Genomic DNA, 17,819 nt, shown 5'->3' with positions numbered 1-17,819 from the left:
AATGTGTGGTTATCACTACAAAGAAATAATTTATTAAAATAAAGTGGAATTGCTTCTCTTCAACTGTCACACTGTGGTTTGTAAACTTTGTTTACACACATGTGGCTCTGAGTTCTCATGGAAGCTTAGATTCTGGTTTGGTTGCATGTGCAGACACCCAAGATTAAACCTTGTCTTTGCATATTTCACACAACTGATAGCCCTCCTGCCTCTGGTTTAGAAGATTGTGGGTTAAAGCCTCACTCAAGGACTTGACCATACAATGTACACTGATACTCAGTGCAGTATTAAAAGACTACTGTATTATCAGAAATGTTTGTTAAACCAATTTCCCAGCTGCCTGTTTCTCATGGGTCAAATGCACATAAACAGTCCCATTGCGAGTTTCCCAGTCAGCTAGAACCATGTGGTGCAGCGCAACAGCCTCCCCATGTTAAAAGACTCCACGTCCAAGCTCTTGCCAAGGGCTACTCACTTTGAGGGACTGCTACAGAGAGAGTTCCATTGCTTAATTCAATGAGGAGAACAGAGTTTACATGCTTCCTGACTGACTTTCCTCTCAACCAGTACAGCAAAGCTGATTAACTGGCTATTCATCTTACCTATGGGATCTGGTTGGCCTCATTGTTCTGCATTTGCTTAGCAATTACTGCCCTTCAAAGTAGGTCAGTGTATGTGAAGCACTTTGGGATGTTTCTGAAAGTTGTGGTAAGTTGCTAAATATAATTTTTCTTCTTTTCTCTAATTTAACACGACCATATATTAATGAGATCAAAAGTAACTCTGCTTTATACATTGTAAGTAATTTCTTTTCCAAGCTAGTATAAAGATGAAATGATATGAGATTGCCTCTTTGAGACAGCCTTATTCTGCTTCCCAAAATGCAGTGTTCAATGACATCTTTTCCAGGTTTTGTGTTGATGTGAAATGAAAATAGTGCCATTTCAAAACAAGCTGCAATATAATTGGACCAAAAGAACACATGAATCAATTGAACTACATGGGAAATCGTGACAGAATTCAACGATTCTTTTGAATTTTTGTGTTTAGCAAGCCGGAAACCCAAGGACTGCTTGATTGAACTTTGTGTTTTCTTATTGACACATGTTGTTTTACCTCCAACAGGGAATTGCAGCTGCAGCACGCTCAAAAGGGGAACACAAGCAGAGAATCTTTCTGACCATTTCATTCGGAGGCATAAAGATCTTTGATGAAAAAACAGGAGTAAGTTACCATACAGCAGAGTCCCATTATAAAAATATTCCTAGCTTGCAGTCCTCAGATACTTCAGCAGGTGAGGAGTTGAGTCCAAAGCCTAAGTGGGGATTTGTTTTATTATTACAGTAATATTCATTATTATGAGATGTAGATGATGGTCCAAGATCCACAGCACAGGATACCAACAAAATTGAAAAGGTTAAAACATGCCTGCTCACAAAGTGGAGTCTGGTCTGGGTTACACTGATTCCATGTTTTTGTTAGGCAGGGAAAGTTTTATGCATGAATGCTGTATACACACTAAGATACAATAGCCAGGTAACTCTTTGTTACTACTTGAAAAATTTAAGTTTAATAATTCACTGTCTAGTATTATGCTGCTGCCTGTGCAAAGCTGAAATAGTGCAAGACTCTATGGTCTTATGCCACTTCCCAAAATGCAATGCATTACCTGTTCAGTAACTTAACTACCCAAAATTTGTGTTGACGTGAAATGAAAACTGTGCTATTTCAATACAGATGCTGAATTATAATTGGGTCAAAGGAACACATGAATCAATTGAACTGCATACATAAATCACAGAATTGAAAGAAAAATACCACATTAAAAAAACATGTCGCCCTTCACTGATCATGAATTGTGTTTCTGGTGCTCAAATTAAACGTTGCCATGATGCATTGTGGCAATGTCATATTGTTGTCCACTCCAAATTTCAGAAAGTAAAACATAATAGTAAAATTGCATGTAGGAAATTCCAAATTCTTCCCAATGGGTCAATGGGCAGAATCGTCCCAGATTTACACTGTGTGATAGCAGGCGAGAAAAAGAACGCCAGCCACAATGGCAGCTTTTCAAGCCTTATCGTCCCAATCCTGCCTCATTAATCATGCATTCCCAGAAAACACACCATTTCGGTGGCAGGTGAGCTCTAATTTGCCCACCACGCCATCACCTTGCCACTTCCTCACGCTGGGAGCTATTTTTAAAGTGCCGCTGCGCGCGCACCTCTCAGTGCTTCCAGCCCAGGACTGCTGCACAGAAGACATGGCCCTGAAAGGCAAGAAGACTGCAGCTCTCCGATTCAGTGACACATCCCTGGATGCCTTTTGGGTGCCGTGGAGGCGCACTGTGATGTCCTCCACCTTCGTTCTGGCCATAGGAGGGGCAGCGACATCGCCAAACCGGCTTGGGAGGCGGAGGCAGCAGTAATCAGTGCTAATGCCCTGTAAAAGAGGACAGCCGCCCAATGCCAAAAGAGGATGAATGATCTCATCCATTCCACCAGGGTAAGTCACTCTTCTTGTTACTCTCAACTCACATACTCACAAACCCATTTCACATCCACAGGGATCTCACTCACTGCCAGTTCAAGGGACATCACCATACACACACACACACACACACACACACACACACACACACACACACACACATATGCACGCATGCATGCACACACACATGCACACTCATCTTCATTGTCCTCATCCTGTCCATGGCACCACTCACCACCCACACATGCCAGGCATCCTTATTATCTGGCCTAGCAGGCATCCTGTTTACATTCTCTCCATCTGTGTTCATGCTGGACAAGCTGGTATGCAACAAAAGGGAGAGGTCACAGACCAGTGGAGGAATGCCCGACATCAAGGTGCTAACAGACTTTGAAAATATAGTCATCCAGTTGGTTGGCAAAGACCTGGACTGCTCCTGTGCTGACAGTGAAGCTGGCAGTGAAGTGCTCTACCAAGTGAGGTTCCAACAGTGCAACATCCATCTGACAACCATGCTGTGAGTGATGTGTCTTGTATCACAGGCCACTGTCATGCACTAATTATCTCCCCTTGCTTTTGCAGGCACATCTGGGAAACAGCCGAGGGAGTCCACGACCCAGGTCTTCGACTCAAGCCCAGAAGACACCTCAGAAGAGGAATCTGCTGAAACTCCATCACAGTGCCCTCCACCAGCTCAGAAGCACACATCTCAGTGGAACTTAGTTCTAGAGTAGCTTCAAGGTCACAATCTGTGAACACATTGCACGGCCTGATCCACAGCAGGCGGCGGCAGGGACTTACTAGGTTTCTTGCACTAGGCGGACTGCTAGAGGCCAGAAATCTGCTGAGTCCAAGTCAGATGACAAGCCTCTGGACTTGGTCATACCTCAGTTTTTGGAGCTGCAAAGGCAAGCCCGGGAACATCAGGAAGGAATGTCTGCTGCACTTCTCAGATTGAAAGGCATGATGGAGAAGTCCATCCACCTTCAGTCTGAGGTGATAGCATCGGCATGCCAACGCACCAAGGTGAACACTGGTAGGATTCCAGCTGCCACGGCGATCTTGGTCAAGGACATCGGTCCTGCACTGCTGTGTGGGCTGAACTCCATTGCTGACAGCGTAGTTGACCTCCAACAGTGTCACCGCAAGAGGGTTGTGGGGAAGCTTGATATCACTCCAGCTTCCCCTTCTCTTCAAGGAATCAGCCAGGGGCCCTCAGGCACCCATAGGGAGGACGATCAGCAGGTATACACCCCAGGGCCATCCATCCAGGTGACTGGGAATGTCCGGCCCATCCACTCTTCCTGTGACCCCAGCAACCCCAGATCCTCAGGCCGAGGAGGGTGCTGCTGCCAAACAGCAGGATCCCAAAAGCAGACCGAGGCCCTCCAGGTCTTGGTCCTCCAGAGGAGGCCTGCCAAGGTCATCACAAACAGGATGTAGCAGTCAACAGGCTGCCTCCACCTCTGCTGTGGATGTTGGGGAGCACTGAGACGTAGCGGCAGGGTTAGGAAGATTAAGAAGATGTAACTCTTTCGAGTACAAACCCTGCATCTGTTTCAGATGAAGTAACATTGTTTCATAGTTTGCCATTGTGAGATTTGAACTCTTGATCTTGGGGTTACAAGCCCAGTACCATAACCACTTGGCTATTTAGGCCAAGCTTGTTAAGAAGATGTAACTCTTTCGAGTACAAACCCGTTTCCATCTGTTTCAGATGAAGTTACATTATTTCATAGTTTACCATTGTGAGATTTGAACTCTTGATAATCTTTTAAATGAAAACCAAATCAACAAAATTGGGATAAATCAGGCACAGCCCCTAATTCAGGTCAGCTGTAAAACCAAGAACAAAGTTTAAAGGAAACTTACAAACTTTAAATCAAAATGTGATTAAAGGGGTCAACAAAACACCCCAGTCCCCGCGGTGCCCACCGAGCACGTAAGGCCTCGAGAGTGCCAGCAGACACCGCGTGCTCCTTCTCCAGGGACATCCGGCAGCGAACGTAGCCACGGAAGAGGGACAAACAATCGGGCGGGACTCCCCCGTCGATCGCCCGCTGCCTGGACCTGTTAATGGCCAACTTGGCCAGGCCCAGGAGCAGGTTCACGAGGAGGTCCTCCTCCTTCCCGACCCCCTTCCGCACCGGGTGCCCATAGATCAGGAGCGTGGGGCTGAAGTGCAAACAAAACATCAATAAAAGGTTTTTCAAATAACTAAAAAGGGAGTGCAGCCTACAACACCCTATGTATACATGGTCCACGGACTCCACAAGACCGCAAAAAGGGCATGTGTCCTGAGAGTCCGTGAACCTATGCATCCTCTTATTATAAGGGACTGCTGCATGCAACACCCTCCAACCCAGGTCCCCGATAGAAAGGGGGAGGACACCTCCGTAGAGAGCCTCCCATCGGGGGCCTCCGCCGCCGGACGGCAACAAGGCACGCCAAGGCGTGTCCGGGCGACGGACAAGGGCGAGAAAATGGAAGGTGTGCAGCAGCAGTCCGTACAAAAAGCCCCTCTTTGCCGTGCCAAAAGGCACAGAGGGCATGTCCCCGAGGCGGCTCATATTGCGGGGCACCAGCACCCGAGGGAGGGTTCGGGGCTTGGGGCCAATGTGGAATTCCGTCCGAACAGGGGAACGCTCAGACGGAAGACCACCGCGCACCTGGGCCGCCTCAAGACCCAAAATAACGTCAGGTCCGAGCACGACCGTTCTCAGGTCTTGGATGGCATCGGCTGCGACCTGGACACTCACAGACGCGCGTCGCGCCAACTCCTGCGGGAGCATCCAGCCCAGTCCTCCGCCACCCAGCACGTCCCCGATCCTGGTCACCCCTGCGGCCACAGCCCTCCTCTCCGCCAACCACTGAAAAGGACGGAGGGGCGGATTCCTGAGCAGCGGTTCTCTGACGATAGCCGCTACTCCTGACGGGGGAGAGCTGCGTCGCGAGGCGACCACTTTCCAGACTTTGATCAGGTCCTGGTAAAAGACGGGCAACGCCTGCAAGGAGCCACCGAGGCCCAGCTGTTCTATAAACAGGAGCTGCACGTCATAATTCAGGCCGTGCACCTGACGGAAGAAATACGTCATCAGGGCACACCATCTAGGAGGAGGCTCGACGTAGAGGTATCGCTGCAGGGTCTGAAGGCGGAAAGTCGCCACCTGTGTGCGTAGGCACACTAGCGCCTGACCACCCTCCCTAAGCGGGAGACTCAGAACCTCGGCAGCGACCCAGTGCAATCTTTTGTCCCAGAAGAAGTCGACTAACAATCTCTGGATTCTTGTGACAAAGTCCGGGGGAGGGGTCAAAGTGACCAGCCGATACCACAACATGGCGGCGATCAGCTGGTTTATGACCAGAACTCGACCTCGGTAAGATAGCACTCGGAGCAGTCCTGTCCAGCGCCGCAGGCGAGCGGTGACTTTCGTCTCCAGTTCCTGCCAGTTTGCCGGCCAGGATTCCTCAGCGGGGCAGAGATGGACCCCCAGGTAGAGGAGGCTGGTCCTGCTCCAGGTGAAAGGCCTGAGCTCCTCGGGTAGGGGATCCATCTGCCACTGACCGACCAGGAGTCCAGAACATTTACCCCAGTTGATCCTGGCAGAAGAAGCGGCAGAGTAGACCTCCTGGCACTCGCGCATCCTCCGCAGGTCAGCCGGGTCACTAAACATAAGGAGCACGTCATCGGCGTAAGCCGAAAGGACCACCCCGATGCCCGGCCCGCGCAGAACCAATCCCGACAACCTCCTCCGCAAGAGGCGCAGGAAAGGCTCCACGCAGATAGAATACAACTGGCCAGACAGGGGGCAGCCCTGACATACCCCTCTCCCAAAGCGAAGGGGCGCCGTCAGGGACCCGTTAACCTTCACTAGACATTCCGCGGCGGTGTACAGAAGTCGGATCCGGGCGACAAAATGCGTCCCGAACCCGAAAGCTCGCAGAGTTCCGAGTAAGTATTCGTGATCCACCCTGTCGAACGCCTTCTCCTGATCGAGAGACAGGAAGGCGCTCGACAGACCAGCCCTCTGGGAATGGTGGATGATGTCCCGGACCAGATGGATGTTATCATAAATGGTTCGGTCCGGGACGGTGTAGGACTGGTCAGGGTGGATCATGTGGTCCAGCACGGTGCCGAGCCGAGAAGACATGGCTCGGGCAAAGATTTTGTAGTCCTAAAAGATGGTGTAACTCTTTCGAGTACAAACCCGTTTCCATCTGTTTCAGATGAAGTTACATTGTTTCATAGTTTGCCATTGTGAGATTTGAACTCTTGATAATCTTTTAAAAGAAACCAATTAAACCAAATCAACAAAATTGGGATAAATCAGGCACAGCCCCTAATTCAGGTCAGCTGTAAAACCAAGGACAAAATTTAAAGGAACCTTACAAACTTTAAATCAAAATGTGATTAAAGGAGTCAACAAAACACCCCAGTCCCCGCGGTGCCCACCGAGCACAGAAGGCCTCGAGCGTGTCAGCAGACACCGCGTGCTCCCTCTCCAGGGACATCCGGCAGCGAACGTAGCCACGGAAGAGGGACAAACAATCGGGCGGGACTCCCCTGTCGATCGCCCGCTGCCTGGACCTGTTAATGGCCAACTTGGCCAGGCCCAGGAGCAGGTTCATGAGGAGGTCCTCCTCCTTCCCGACCCCCTTCCGCACCGAGTGCCCATAGATCAGGAGCGTGGGGCTGAAGTGCAAACAAAACATCAATAAAAGGTTTTTCAAATAACTAAAAAGGGAGTGCAGCCTACAACACCCTATGTATACATGGTCCACGGACTCCACAAGACCGCAAAAAGGGCATGTGTCCTGAGAGTCCGTGAACCTATGCATCCTCTTATTATAAGGGACTGCTGCATGCAACACCCTCCAACCCAGGTCCCCGATAGAAAGGGGGAGGACACCTCCGTAGAGGGCCTCCCATCGGGGGCCTCCGCCGCCGGATGGCAACAAGGCACGCCAGGGCGTGTCCGGGTGACGGACAAGGGCGAGAAAATGGAAGGTGTGCAGCAGCAGTCCGTACAAAAAGCCCCTCTTTGCTGTGCCAAAAGACACGGAGGGCATGTCCCCGAGGCGGCTCATATTGCGGGGCACCAGCACCCGAGGGAGGGTTCGGGGTTTGGGGCCAATGTGGAATTCTGTCCGAACAGGGGAACGTTCAGACGGAAGACCACCGCGCACCTGGGCCACCTCAAGACCCAAAATAACGTCGGGTCCAAGCACGACCGTTCTCAGGTCTTGGATGGCATCGGCTGCGACCTGGACACTCACAGACGCGCGACGCGCCAACTCCTGCGGGAGCATCCAGACCAGTCCTCCACCTCCCAGCACGTCCCCGATCCTGGTCACCCCTGCAGCCACAGCCCTCCTCTCCGCCAACCACTGAAAAGGATGGAGGGGCGGATTCCTGAGCAGCGGCTCTCTGACAATAGCCGCTACTCCTGACGGGGGAGAGCTGCGTCGCAAGGCGACCACTTTCCAGACTTTGATCAGGTCCTGGTAAAAGACGGGCAACGCCTGCAAGGAGCCACCGAGGCCCAGCTGTTCTATAAACAGATGCACGTCATAATTCAGGCCGTGCACCTGACGGAAGAAATACGTCATCAGGGCACACCATCTAGGAGGAGGCTCAACGTAGAGGTATCGCTGCAGGGTCTGAAGGCAGAAAGTCGCCACCTGTGTGCGTAGGCACACTAGCGCCTGACCACCCTCCCTAAGCAGGAGACTCAGAACCTCAGCAGCGACCCAGTGCAATCTTTTGTCCCAGAAGAAGTCGACTAACAATTTCTGGATTCTTGTGACAAAGTCCGGGGAGGGGTCAAAGTGACCAGTCGATACCACAACATGACGGCGATCAGCTGGTTTATGACCAGAACTCGACCCCAGTAAGATAGCACTCGGAGCAGTCCTGTCCAGCGCCGCAGGCGAGCGGTGCCTTTCGTCCCCAGTTCCTGCCAGGATTCCTCAGCAGGGCAGAGATAGACCCCCAGGTAGAGGAGGCTGGTCCTGCTCCAGGTGAAAGGCCTGAGCTCCTCGGGTAGGGGATCCATTTGCCACTGACCTACCAGGAGTCCAGAACATTTCTCCCAGTTGATCCTGGCAGAAGACGCGGCAGAGTAGACCTCCTGGCACTCGCGCATCCTCCGCAGGTCAGCCGGGTCACTAAACATAAGGAGCACGTCATCGGCGTAAGCCTGAAGTTATATTGTTTCATAGTTTGCCATTGTGAGATTTGAACTCTTGATAATCTTTTAAATGAAAACCAAATCAACAAAATTGGGATAAGAAGATGTAACTCTTTCGAGTACAAACCCTGCATCTGTTTCAGATGAAGTAACATTGTTTCATAGTTTGCCATTGTGAGATTTGAACTCTTGATCTTGGGGTTACAAGCCCAGTACCATAACCACTTGGCTATTTAGGCCAAGCTTGTTAAGAAGATGTAACTCTTTCGAGTACAAACCCGTTTCCATCTGTTTCAGATGAAGTTACATTATTTCATAGTTTACCATTGTGAGATTTGAACTCTTGATACTCTTTCGAGTACAAACCTGTTTCCATCTGTTTCAGATGAAGTCACATTGTTCCATAGTTTGCCATTGTGAGATTTGAACACTTGATCTGGGGGTTACAAACCCAATACCATAACCACTTGGCTATTTAGGCCAAGCTTTTTTAAGACTAATTTGTAACTCTTTTGAGTACAAACACGTTTCCATCTGTTTCAGATGAAGTTACATTGTTTCATAGTTTGCCATTGTGAGATTTGAACTCTTGATCTTAGGGTTACAAACCCAGTACCATAACCACTTGGCCATTTAGGCCAAGCTAAAAATTCATTTAATTGCATAATTGACTCATTCAAGTTCCACGGCTGGTACCACTTGATGATTAACTACACTCACCCAATGTGAGATTTGAACTCTTGATAATCTTTTAAATCTTTTAAATCCGGCACACTCCCAACAAAGGTTGTTAGCAATCTGATACTCTCACCTCCAAAGGCTGTGGAAGTTACATTGTTTCATAGTTTGCCATTGTGAGATTTGAACTCTTGATACTCTTTCGAGTACAAACCTGTTTCCATCTGTTTCAGATGAAGTTACATTGTTTCATAGTTTGCCATTGTGAGATTTGAACTCTTGATCTTGGGGTTACAAGCCCAGTACCATAACCACTTGGCTATTTAGGCCAAGCTTGTTAAGAAGATGTAACTCTTTTGAGTACAAACCCGTTTCCATCTGTTTCAGATGAAGTTACATTGTTTCATAGTTTGCCATTGTGAGATTTGAACTCTTGATCTTGGGGTTACAAACCCAGTACCATAACCACTTGGCTATAACTCTTTCGAGTACAAACCCGTTCCCATCTGTTTCAGATGAAGTCACATTGTTTCCCATTGTGAGATTTGAACTCTTGATCTTGGGGTTACAAACCCAGTACCATAACCACTTGGCTATAGTTGCACAGGTTGGGCATGGGTGTTAATCACGTGTACATCATGTTCACTATCGTAAATAAACTCCCAAGAATGTCTCCTTGTCTATGGCTTCTTGTTCTGATGAACAGCGTTCGTGTCACTCAGATGTGAAACCTTGGTTCCTGCACAAGATAAAGGCAGGTGTCTCAGTCCAGGGCCTCCTCCCTGTGCAGTGTTTAACTTTCAGCACAAAGTGATGATCTGACTTCACACTCATTGGATACGTTACTGACGCCTGCACCTCAATGGTGCTGGTCATTGCTGTCAGAATGTCATGTGCAGGTGTCACAGAGTTTCATCATTCTCTGTGTGCTCTCAGCATCTTTGAGGTGGTGCTGGACCCCGCCATTTCTTCAGCATCTGTGACTGGTGATGCTGTGCTCCTGAAGGGATCAGGTACTGAAGGCTAACAAAGGATCAGTTGCATTTAAAGTTTCATGGCTGTGTCTCCATGATATGACCCTGATCACAGAGTGCAAGGGAGCTGCCCTCGGCTCAACATGAGTCAGACATTCACAGAGGCAATGTGAAGATCGATGGAGTGTCCTCACTGCATGGCATCATCATCCCCCTGGAATCAAGCAACCATTAGGGCCTCTGCTGCGTCTCCGTGACAGGAGCCTTTTCACAGAGGGTATGTGCGCTGCCATCAGCCAGTCTGGAATCAAACGTTTACAGATGCAATGTGAGGATCTATGGTGTCTCAGCATTGCATGTCATCATCGTCCTCCACAAATCTAGCAGCTATGAAGGCCTCCCAAGTGCGCCTGCCTTGTCTGGCCACTGTGATGGCCTCATCACCAGCATCCTCACCTTCAAGGGCCTCCTGATCGATGTCCTCATTGGAGGAGATGTTCAGCTCCTCCATCATCTCCTCAGCCAGCTCCTCTCCCCATTGCAGTGCCAGGTTGTGAAGGATGCAGCAAGTGACGATGATGCGTGACACCCTCTGTGGACTATATTGCAGGACTCCACCAGACCGGTCCAGGCACCAGAACCTCATTTTCACCATTCTGATGATTTACTCCACCAAGATGCAAGTTGCAGCATGAGTGTCATTATACCTTCTCTCTACAGCACAGGTGTCATCAGCCACATCTTCTGCGGGTAGCCTTTGTCCCCAAGGAGCCAACCCTGCAGCCTCTGTAGACCCTGGAAGACATCTGGGATCTGAGACCCACTGAGAATGTAGGAGTCATGGACACTTCCTGGGAACCATGCACAGACCTGCAGGATTCATTTATGGTGGTCGTGCACCAGCTGAACATTAAGCAAGTGGAAGCCTTTGAGGTTGACATTGTTGACCACTTGTTGCCACAGAGATCTGAGCACCATGTGGTTATAGCCATTGGCACCTTGCACCTGTTGGAAACCTGAAATCTGGGCAAACCCCAGATGCGCTCTTGCATCCTGGCTTTCCTAGTCACAAACAAAATGCATGAAGTTGTGTGCCTCCATGACCTCATGGATGCATTTGTAGGTAGAGGCTTGCAATATCCCGAAGAGGTCACCTGCAGAGTCCTGAAAGGAGCCACTAACGTAAAAATTGAGTGCCACAGTCACTTTCATGGCCACTGGCAGTGGATGTCCTCATGTTGCCAAATCTTGCAGCAGGTGGCAGGTGTAATTGACCAGTTTGCTAGACATGCGCAGTCTTCAGACACACTGGTTCTCAGTCATTTGCAGGAATGAAAAGCGGAGTCGATAGACCCTGGTTCTAGCCACGTGCCGACCATCGATGGTTCGCTGTGGTTCTTCAGCGGCATGTCTGGGAGCCCCAGCTGCCCCTTCTTCCTGAGGGTGATGCTCCTCCCTCTGTCCAGCCAGGCACCTCCAGCACTCCCTTCTCCTTCACCTTACTTCCTGTAAGCCATGAGGCATATACCTAGGTCACGAGGCTCCATGTTTCTGATGTACCCCTCCTGCAGGATGAAAGAGAGAGATGTATGGGTTAGCTTGGGTGTTTTAAGAACCTCTCTTGGTTAAGTCTGAAGGTCCCTTAACACATCCCAGAGAGTGCTGGCAACCACTTGATGGCCAGAGTTTAGTACGCTGTATGGCTGCCTGAAACCCCACCCACCTCTGCCACACTCCACCTGAACGATTGGCGGCAGCTTCATCGACTGGACTGCATGCTGTGCTCTCAGCTTTCTCCTAACCTGCACTGTAAGGCTGCACTGTTAGCATGAACCATGGGGGAGACTGGAGCAAACCTGAATGATGACATTGAAAGGGGCTGTGAGCACACCACCAGTGACTGCTTGCTCAATGGCCAGCTTTCGCAAGGAGATTGTACAACATGCACAGTTATCCAATTGTTCTGCAGCCCCCTAAAATGCTAATTAGTTTGCAGTCTGTGCCCGAGGGGTGAAAAGCTCTGGAGCATTTGGTGGCATTTTCAGACCTCTGCATTGCTTAAGTGGGCAGATAAGCCAGAGGCCCTACACCAAGCAAGTCAATGTGGCTGTGCCTGAACTGTCTCAGCTGCGGAGGAATGGTCACATAATGCAAGGTTTCCCTAATGCATGGCCACTTACCTCGCCCACCCCCCCACCCCACCCCGGCATGTGCTTGTGCACTACCATTAACTACAGTGCAGCCCTTGCTCCGGCACCACATATCAGCCAGATGGGAAAAAGTGACTTGCCTGTGCCCTTGCCTGAATTCACAGCGTCTCAGCCTCAAGATCCAACAGGTGACCCTTGCGATCGCTGCACAATGTAACTGTGCACTCACTTCTGAATTCCCCTTGAAATGCAGCTCACCAGGTGCATACATTATAAATGTTGTTGTGAAACTTGTTGACATGCAATCACGCCAACATGCTCGGATGATCCAGTGTGGGGGGATGATTCCGGCAAGCTGGGCTTATAATGATATACAGATGTATTACATTGAAGTTCCAGTGTCGGGAAACACTGCCCACCATTGATGGGCAGGGCAGATGGCTGCAAACATGTTTCATGATTGTGTAAAACTGATTTTTGGCCTTCCTGCCATATTGTCTGCTCACACCTGCCAAGACGCCCGCTGCCAGAGGGCATAGACAATTACAGCCAATATAACATGCATGATCATAGGAACATAGAACTTAGAAGCAGGAGGAGGCAATTCAATAAGATTATGGATGACCTGGTTGTCGCCTGAACTCCATTTCCCTATCTGCCCCCCATAACTCTTGACTCCCTTGTCTATCAAAAATCTATCTAATTCTGCCTTGAATAAATTAAAAGATCCAGCCTCCCCTGCTCCCTGGGGAGTACTGAGCCATACAGATAAGTGTTGAGTTAGCTGACCTCAGTTAGGGTCACAGTTACAATATGGCATGTGTAGACTTCTCAGCAATTGAGTTTGTTGCTCAGAGAAAAATTGTTGAACTGCAACTAATGGTAATGTATTGACATTGACATTGACATATCACCAGGTCAGTTAATGTTGCCAGCTATTTTTGTGTATTAACGGTTTGGTAGTGCACAAGCACATGGGATGGTGGAGGTGGTGGGCAAAGGAAGTGGCCATGTATTAGGGAAACCTTGTATAATGTGACCATTCCTCCATAGCTGAGACAGTACAGATAAATTAATTGTCTTTGGAGAGTAGTTTCCTAAATATAATCCAATTTAGAAGATTAGGAAGCAAGTAAGCCACTTGATCTTTCTGCTGAGTGGCCACATTCCAAGTTAATTTGGTGTTATTCAAAGTTTGTAATCCTTATAATAGGGCAGATTTATACAGTTTATACAATTTATTTGTTGTCTCACCTTAACATTGATATATTTCAAATGGAAATGGACCATTAAAGTCATTTTTTTACTAATGTGCATTATAAGTTCATGTATTATTATGGGCCAACGGATTGGTAATAAAATGACTTTTCTCCACATTTTTCTATAACAGAAACAAATGCTCTCTGATCTTTGTGCAGAAACTTGGATTGCTGGATGCGCACACACATCAGACAATGTGCAAGGTGCCTAGTGTGATGAGTGTGCATCTTAGAACACAATTCTTTCAAAGTGATTTCAGCAATTAGTATCTTTTATATGCAGTCACTAAGTGCACAAACTAAACCTAATTGTATAAATGGACTGAGATTTTGATTCCTGTCTAATTATAAAATCTAAGATAAGTGTGCACTGAAAGTAAACAAAAATGAAAAAGATATGCTGCTCTGTGAAGTCCTCCTGTTGTTGCCCACAATTGTGTCTGGATTTAAGGTTTTTTAGAAAAAAAAATTATAAAATTGGACATTGAAATTTGCCACTTTTTCACCCCTGAATCTATTGCACCACTTTATCCTACTTGTTCCTTAGGTTAGATTTGATGCTTGTGCCATTGTTTTGCATGGTAGGTGATTTATCTAGGCCACTGCTAGACTGTCAGTAACTGAGGGCTGTTATTTCATTGAACACCCTTTTTTTTTAAATCCCCGTGCTTGTTTCCTTGCTAAAAATGGACTTCTTCCAGATTTCCTTCAAATCTAGCTAGTTTGGAAGGGGGAGGGGGGATAGTCCAACTCCCCACTCCCCAACAGCAGTTTTCTTTTGTTTTTGACAGAAAAATAAAACTTAAAAACACACAAAAATATATTTTAAGTCAGGAATAAAAACTGACTTTAATAATCCTTAGATATGCATTAAACTTATTTAAATCAACATTTGGCAGATCTTAAGTATTATCCTACCTGTTACTTAATCATTTCTTAAATATAAGAACAGAATTCAAATGAATTCATGGTCATTTTTTTCAATTAGGCATGTTGCATACGGACAATCTGTTTAAGGAGTTACATCACATTTTAACAAGCAGTATTTGCCACAAGAATGCCGCACACTTCCAGGGATAATTTTAGACTCTTACCTCGATTCTAAATTTATCTGTGTCAAGCAGAAAGGAATAAGCTCACTGCCAGCGGGACACAGCTAACCACTCAAAACTAGGACAGCCCTCATGCTGTTATCTATGATTGCTTGCATTAGGTCAAGTTGCTGTAGCAATTTATGAAGAAGCAACAAATTAGAGAAAACATTGAAACTTTTATGAAGATCTCCTCTTTGGCCAGCAATAAATGATGTGCTATAGCTGTAAATTAGACTCAAATCATTTGAGGAACAGTACGCTTTACAGTTAACCTTCTCGCTTCCTGGAGAAGAGTCACTTTCCCAAAGTGGTGTCAGAAGCCAAAACAGATGACTCCATCTGTTCTTATAGTACATGTATGCATTGAAACATCAGCATTTAAAGCACAGTTGAGGGCTACAGTGCTGCTAAGCTAAGTAATGAAAGCAATCCTGAAGCCAAGGGCTAAGAGAATATTTTTGCACACTCAAGGTGCTACCTTTAACTCAAAGTAGTAGTTTGGTCATTTTAGCACTAGTACGAAAGACTGTGATTTCTATTCTACATCTTTTGGCAGTTGTTAGTTTACAAAATAGAAAGCATTTCAACTTATTTTGAAATCTATGTTTTACTTTGGTCAGGCCTATCAATGGGCAATCAGCTTGTTTTTATTGTTCCCTGATAGCAGAGATTATTGTCCAATTATGTCAATTGTACAGCAATAGAGAAAGCCACTTTCATACAGATGATGACTCTCAAGCTGATCCATCTAACATTAAATCAAAACATATCACAGAATCGCAGAATTTTTACAGTGCAGAAGGAGGCCATTCAGCCCATCATGTCTGCACTGGGTCTCTGAGCATTTTAACTTAGTGCAAATCTCCTGCCTTTTTCCTGTAACCCTGCACATTGTTTCTATTTAAATAATCATCCAATGCCCTACTGAATACCTCAATGAGACTTGCTTCCACCACACTTCCAGGCAATGCATTCCAAACCCTAATTACTCGCTGTGTGAAAAAGTTTTTTCTCATCTCACATTTGCTTCTTTTGCAAAACACTTTAAAACTGTGCCAGCTGGTTCTCGAGTGGGAACAGTTTCTCCCTATTTACTCTGTCCACACCCCTCATTATTTTGAAAACTTCTATCAAGTCTCCTCTGAGCCTGAGTTGGAGCAATCTCAACCCAATTGTTAATGCTCACTAGTTCAACACAAAACTGCCCGTAATTTATCAGAACATGGTACAAGGATATTAGAACTTAATTGACTTTTCAACCAATATTTGATGATGTTCCACTTTAAGATTAAGGCCTATGAAATTGATAAGAAATTAGCCAGCTCAAATTAAACTAGTTAATGCTGCAAAGCAGAAAGTAATAAAAACATTGAGGGTGAGGGAAAGAGGAGAGAAAAAGTGACTAATGGAATTCCACAGGGTTCTCTTCTTGGATATCCTGCTGTTCATAGTGTTCACAAATAAAATGGAGGAAAATATTTTCTGTAGGTTCCCTGATGACTGAAACTATGAAAGGTCAGCAATTGTGATACTTGGGGCAAAAAGGAACAGCTACATTTTAAAAAGTAGTTGATGCCTCAGAAATGAACATGTAAGATTTTGTTAAAAACAAAAAAACTGTGGATGCTGGAAATCCAAAACAAAAACAAAAACAGAATTACCTGGAAAAACTCAGCAGGTCTGGCAGCATCGGCGGCGAAGAAAAGAGTCGACGTTTCGAGTCGAAGGGTCATGAGGACTCGAAACGTCGACTCTTTTCTTCTCCGTCGATGCTGCCAGACCTGCTGAGTTTTTCCAGGTAATTCTGTTTTTGTTTTTGTTATGTAAGATTTTGTGCTGTAACAAATACATGCTGGCCTTTGTCACAAAGCCCATATTGACGCATTGTAGAGAAGCCTGTTTGTGACTCTTGAGGCTTGATATTTTCAAATTGGCAATTAGCTTATTTGTTGTAAAGTAGCTAATGTCAATCTGAAAGTCTAGGCTTTGGTGTTTCTTCTTGGTTTTACTCCAACCTGCACATTATTTGGGGCAGAATATTACGCTCGGGCCCAAGTGTAAAATGACATGTTATGACGTCGGACGTGCATCCCAATGTCATCGCGCAGTCTTGCGATATTTCGTTTAGCGGGCGCACGCCGGAGTCGGCTGTAGGCCCGCCGATAATTAAAAGGCTTATTAAGGCCGTTAACAGTCTAATTAAATTCAAATTTATGCTGCCTGTCCAACCTAATGGTTGGCGGGCAGGCAAAAAGGCCAAGTGGCCTTTACATTTTTTAGGAAACCTCATCCACGGTCGGAATGAGGTTTCCTAAAGCAAATAAACATTAAATAAAAACTTTATTTTTGAATTAAAAACATGTCCCAGCTCAAGAGACAGAGTCACATAATAAAACATGTCCCAGCTCATGTGACAGAGTCACATGAGGGGACGTTTTATTAAATGTTTGTTCTCTTCATCTTTTTTTTTTACACGGCACTTCAATCGCCCTGAGGCAGCTCCATGCCTTAGCGAGATTAAAGCACTCTTTCTCGCGCATGCATGAACTGCGCACCAGGCCCGCCTCTCCTTCCTCCCTCCGCCCACACAGGTAGCGCTCAGTGCTACCTCTCACGATCCACGCAGGGCAGGTCTTGATTGGTCCACCCACGTGAAATCACTGTGTGGAGCCGATTGCGGTCGGCAGTCGGCTTCCCAGCCACCATGCCGAGCACTCCTGCCAATGGCAAAATCCTGCCCCTGGTGTTTCTCTCCAGCTCCTGGTACAGTCTTTGCCTGGCTCTTATTACTTCTCTTCGGGCAGAATTTTTCACATGAGTGGGCCGGCACGTGCCACACCTGCTTGAGCATAAAATAGCACGCGATGACACTGGGTGAGCATTGTCATTGTACACTCGGGCAATATTTCAGTTGGTGGGCGTGTGCAAGAGTCGGTGCCACGCCCACCATTAATTAAGAGGCCAGTTATGGTCATTGAAAAGG

General features: G+C 47.1%; 1 protein-coding gene across 1 annotated transcript in view; it reads left to right on the top strand.

The window, feature by feature from the left end:
• The window catches only part of dab1a (DAB adaptor protein 1a), a 198,241-nt gene that overhangs the window by 30,409 nt on the left and 150,013 nt on the right, over positions 1-17,819 (top strand). The window contains exon 3 of the mRNA XM_041207818.1: positions 1,126-1,224. Coding sequence (XP_041063752.1) covers positions 1,126-1,224 — 99 coding nt within the window. The remainder of the gene's footprint in view (positions 1-1,125; positions 1,225-17,819) is intronic.

This window comes from Carcharodon carcharias, chromosome 16 (assembly GCF_017639515.1).
Source record: "Carcharodon carcharias isolate sCarCar2 chromosome 16, sCarCar2.pri, whole genome shotgun sequence".
NCBI lineage: Eukaryota > Metazoa > Chordata > Chondrichthyes > Lamniformes > Lamnidae > Carcharodon > Carcharodon carcharias.
The sequence above is the reverse complement of the archived record's forward strand: the minus strand, read 5'-3'. Positions and strand labels throughout refer to the sequence as shown.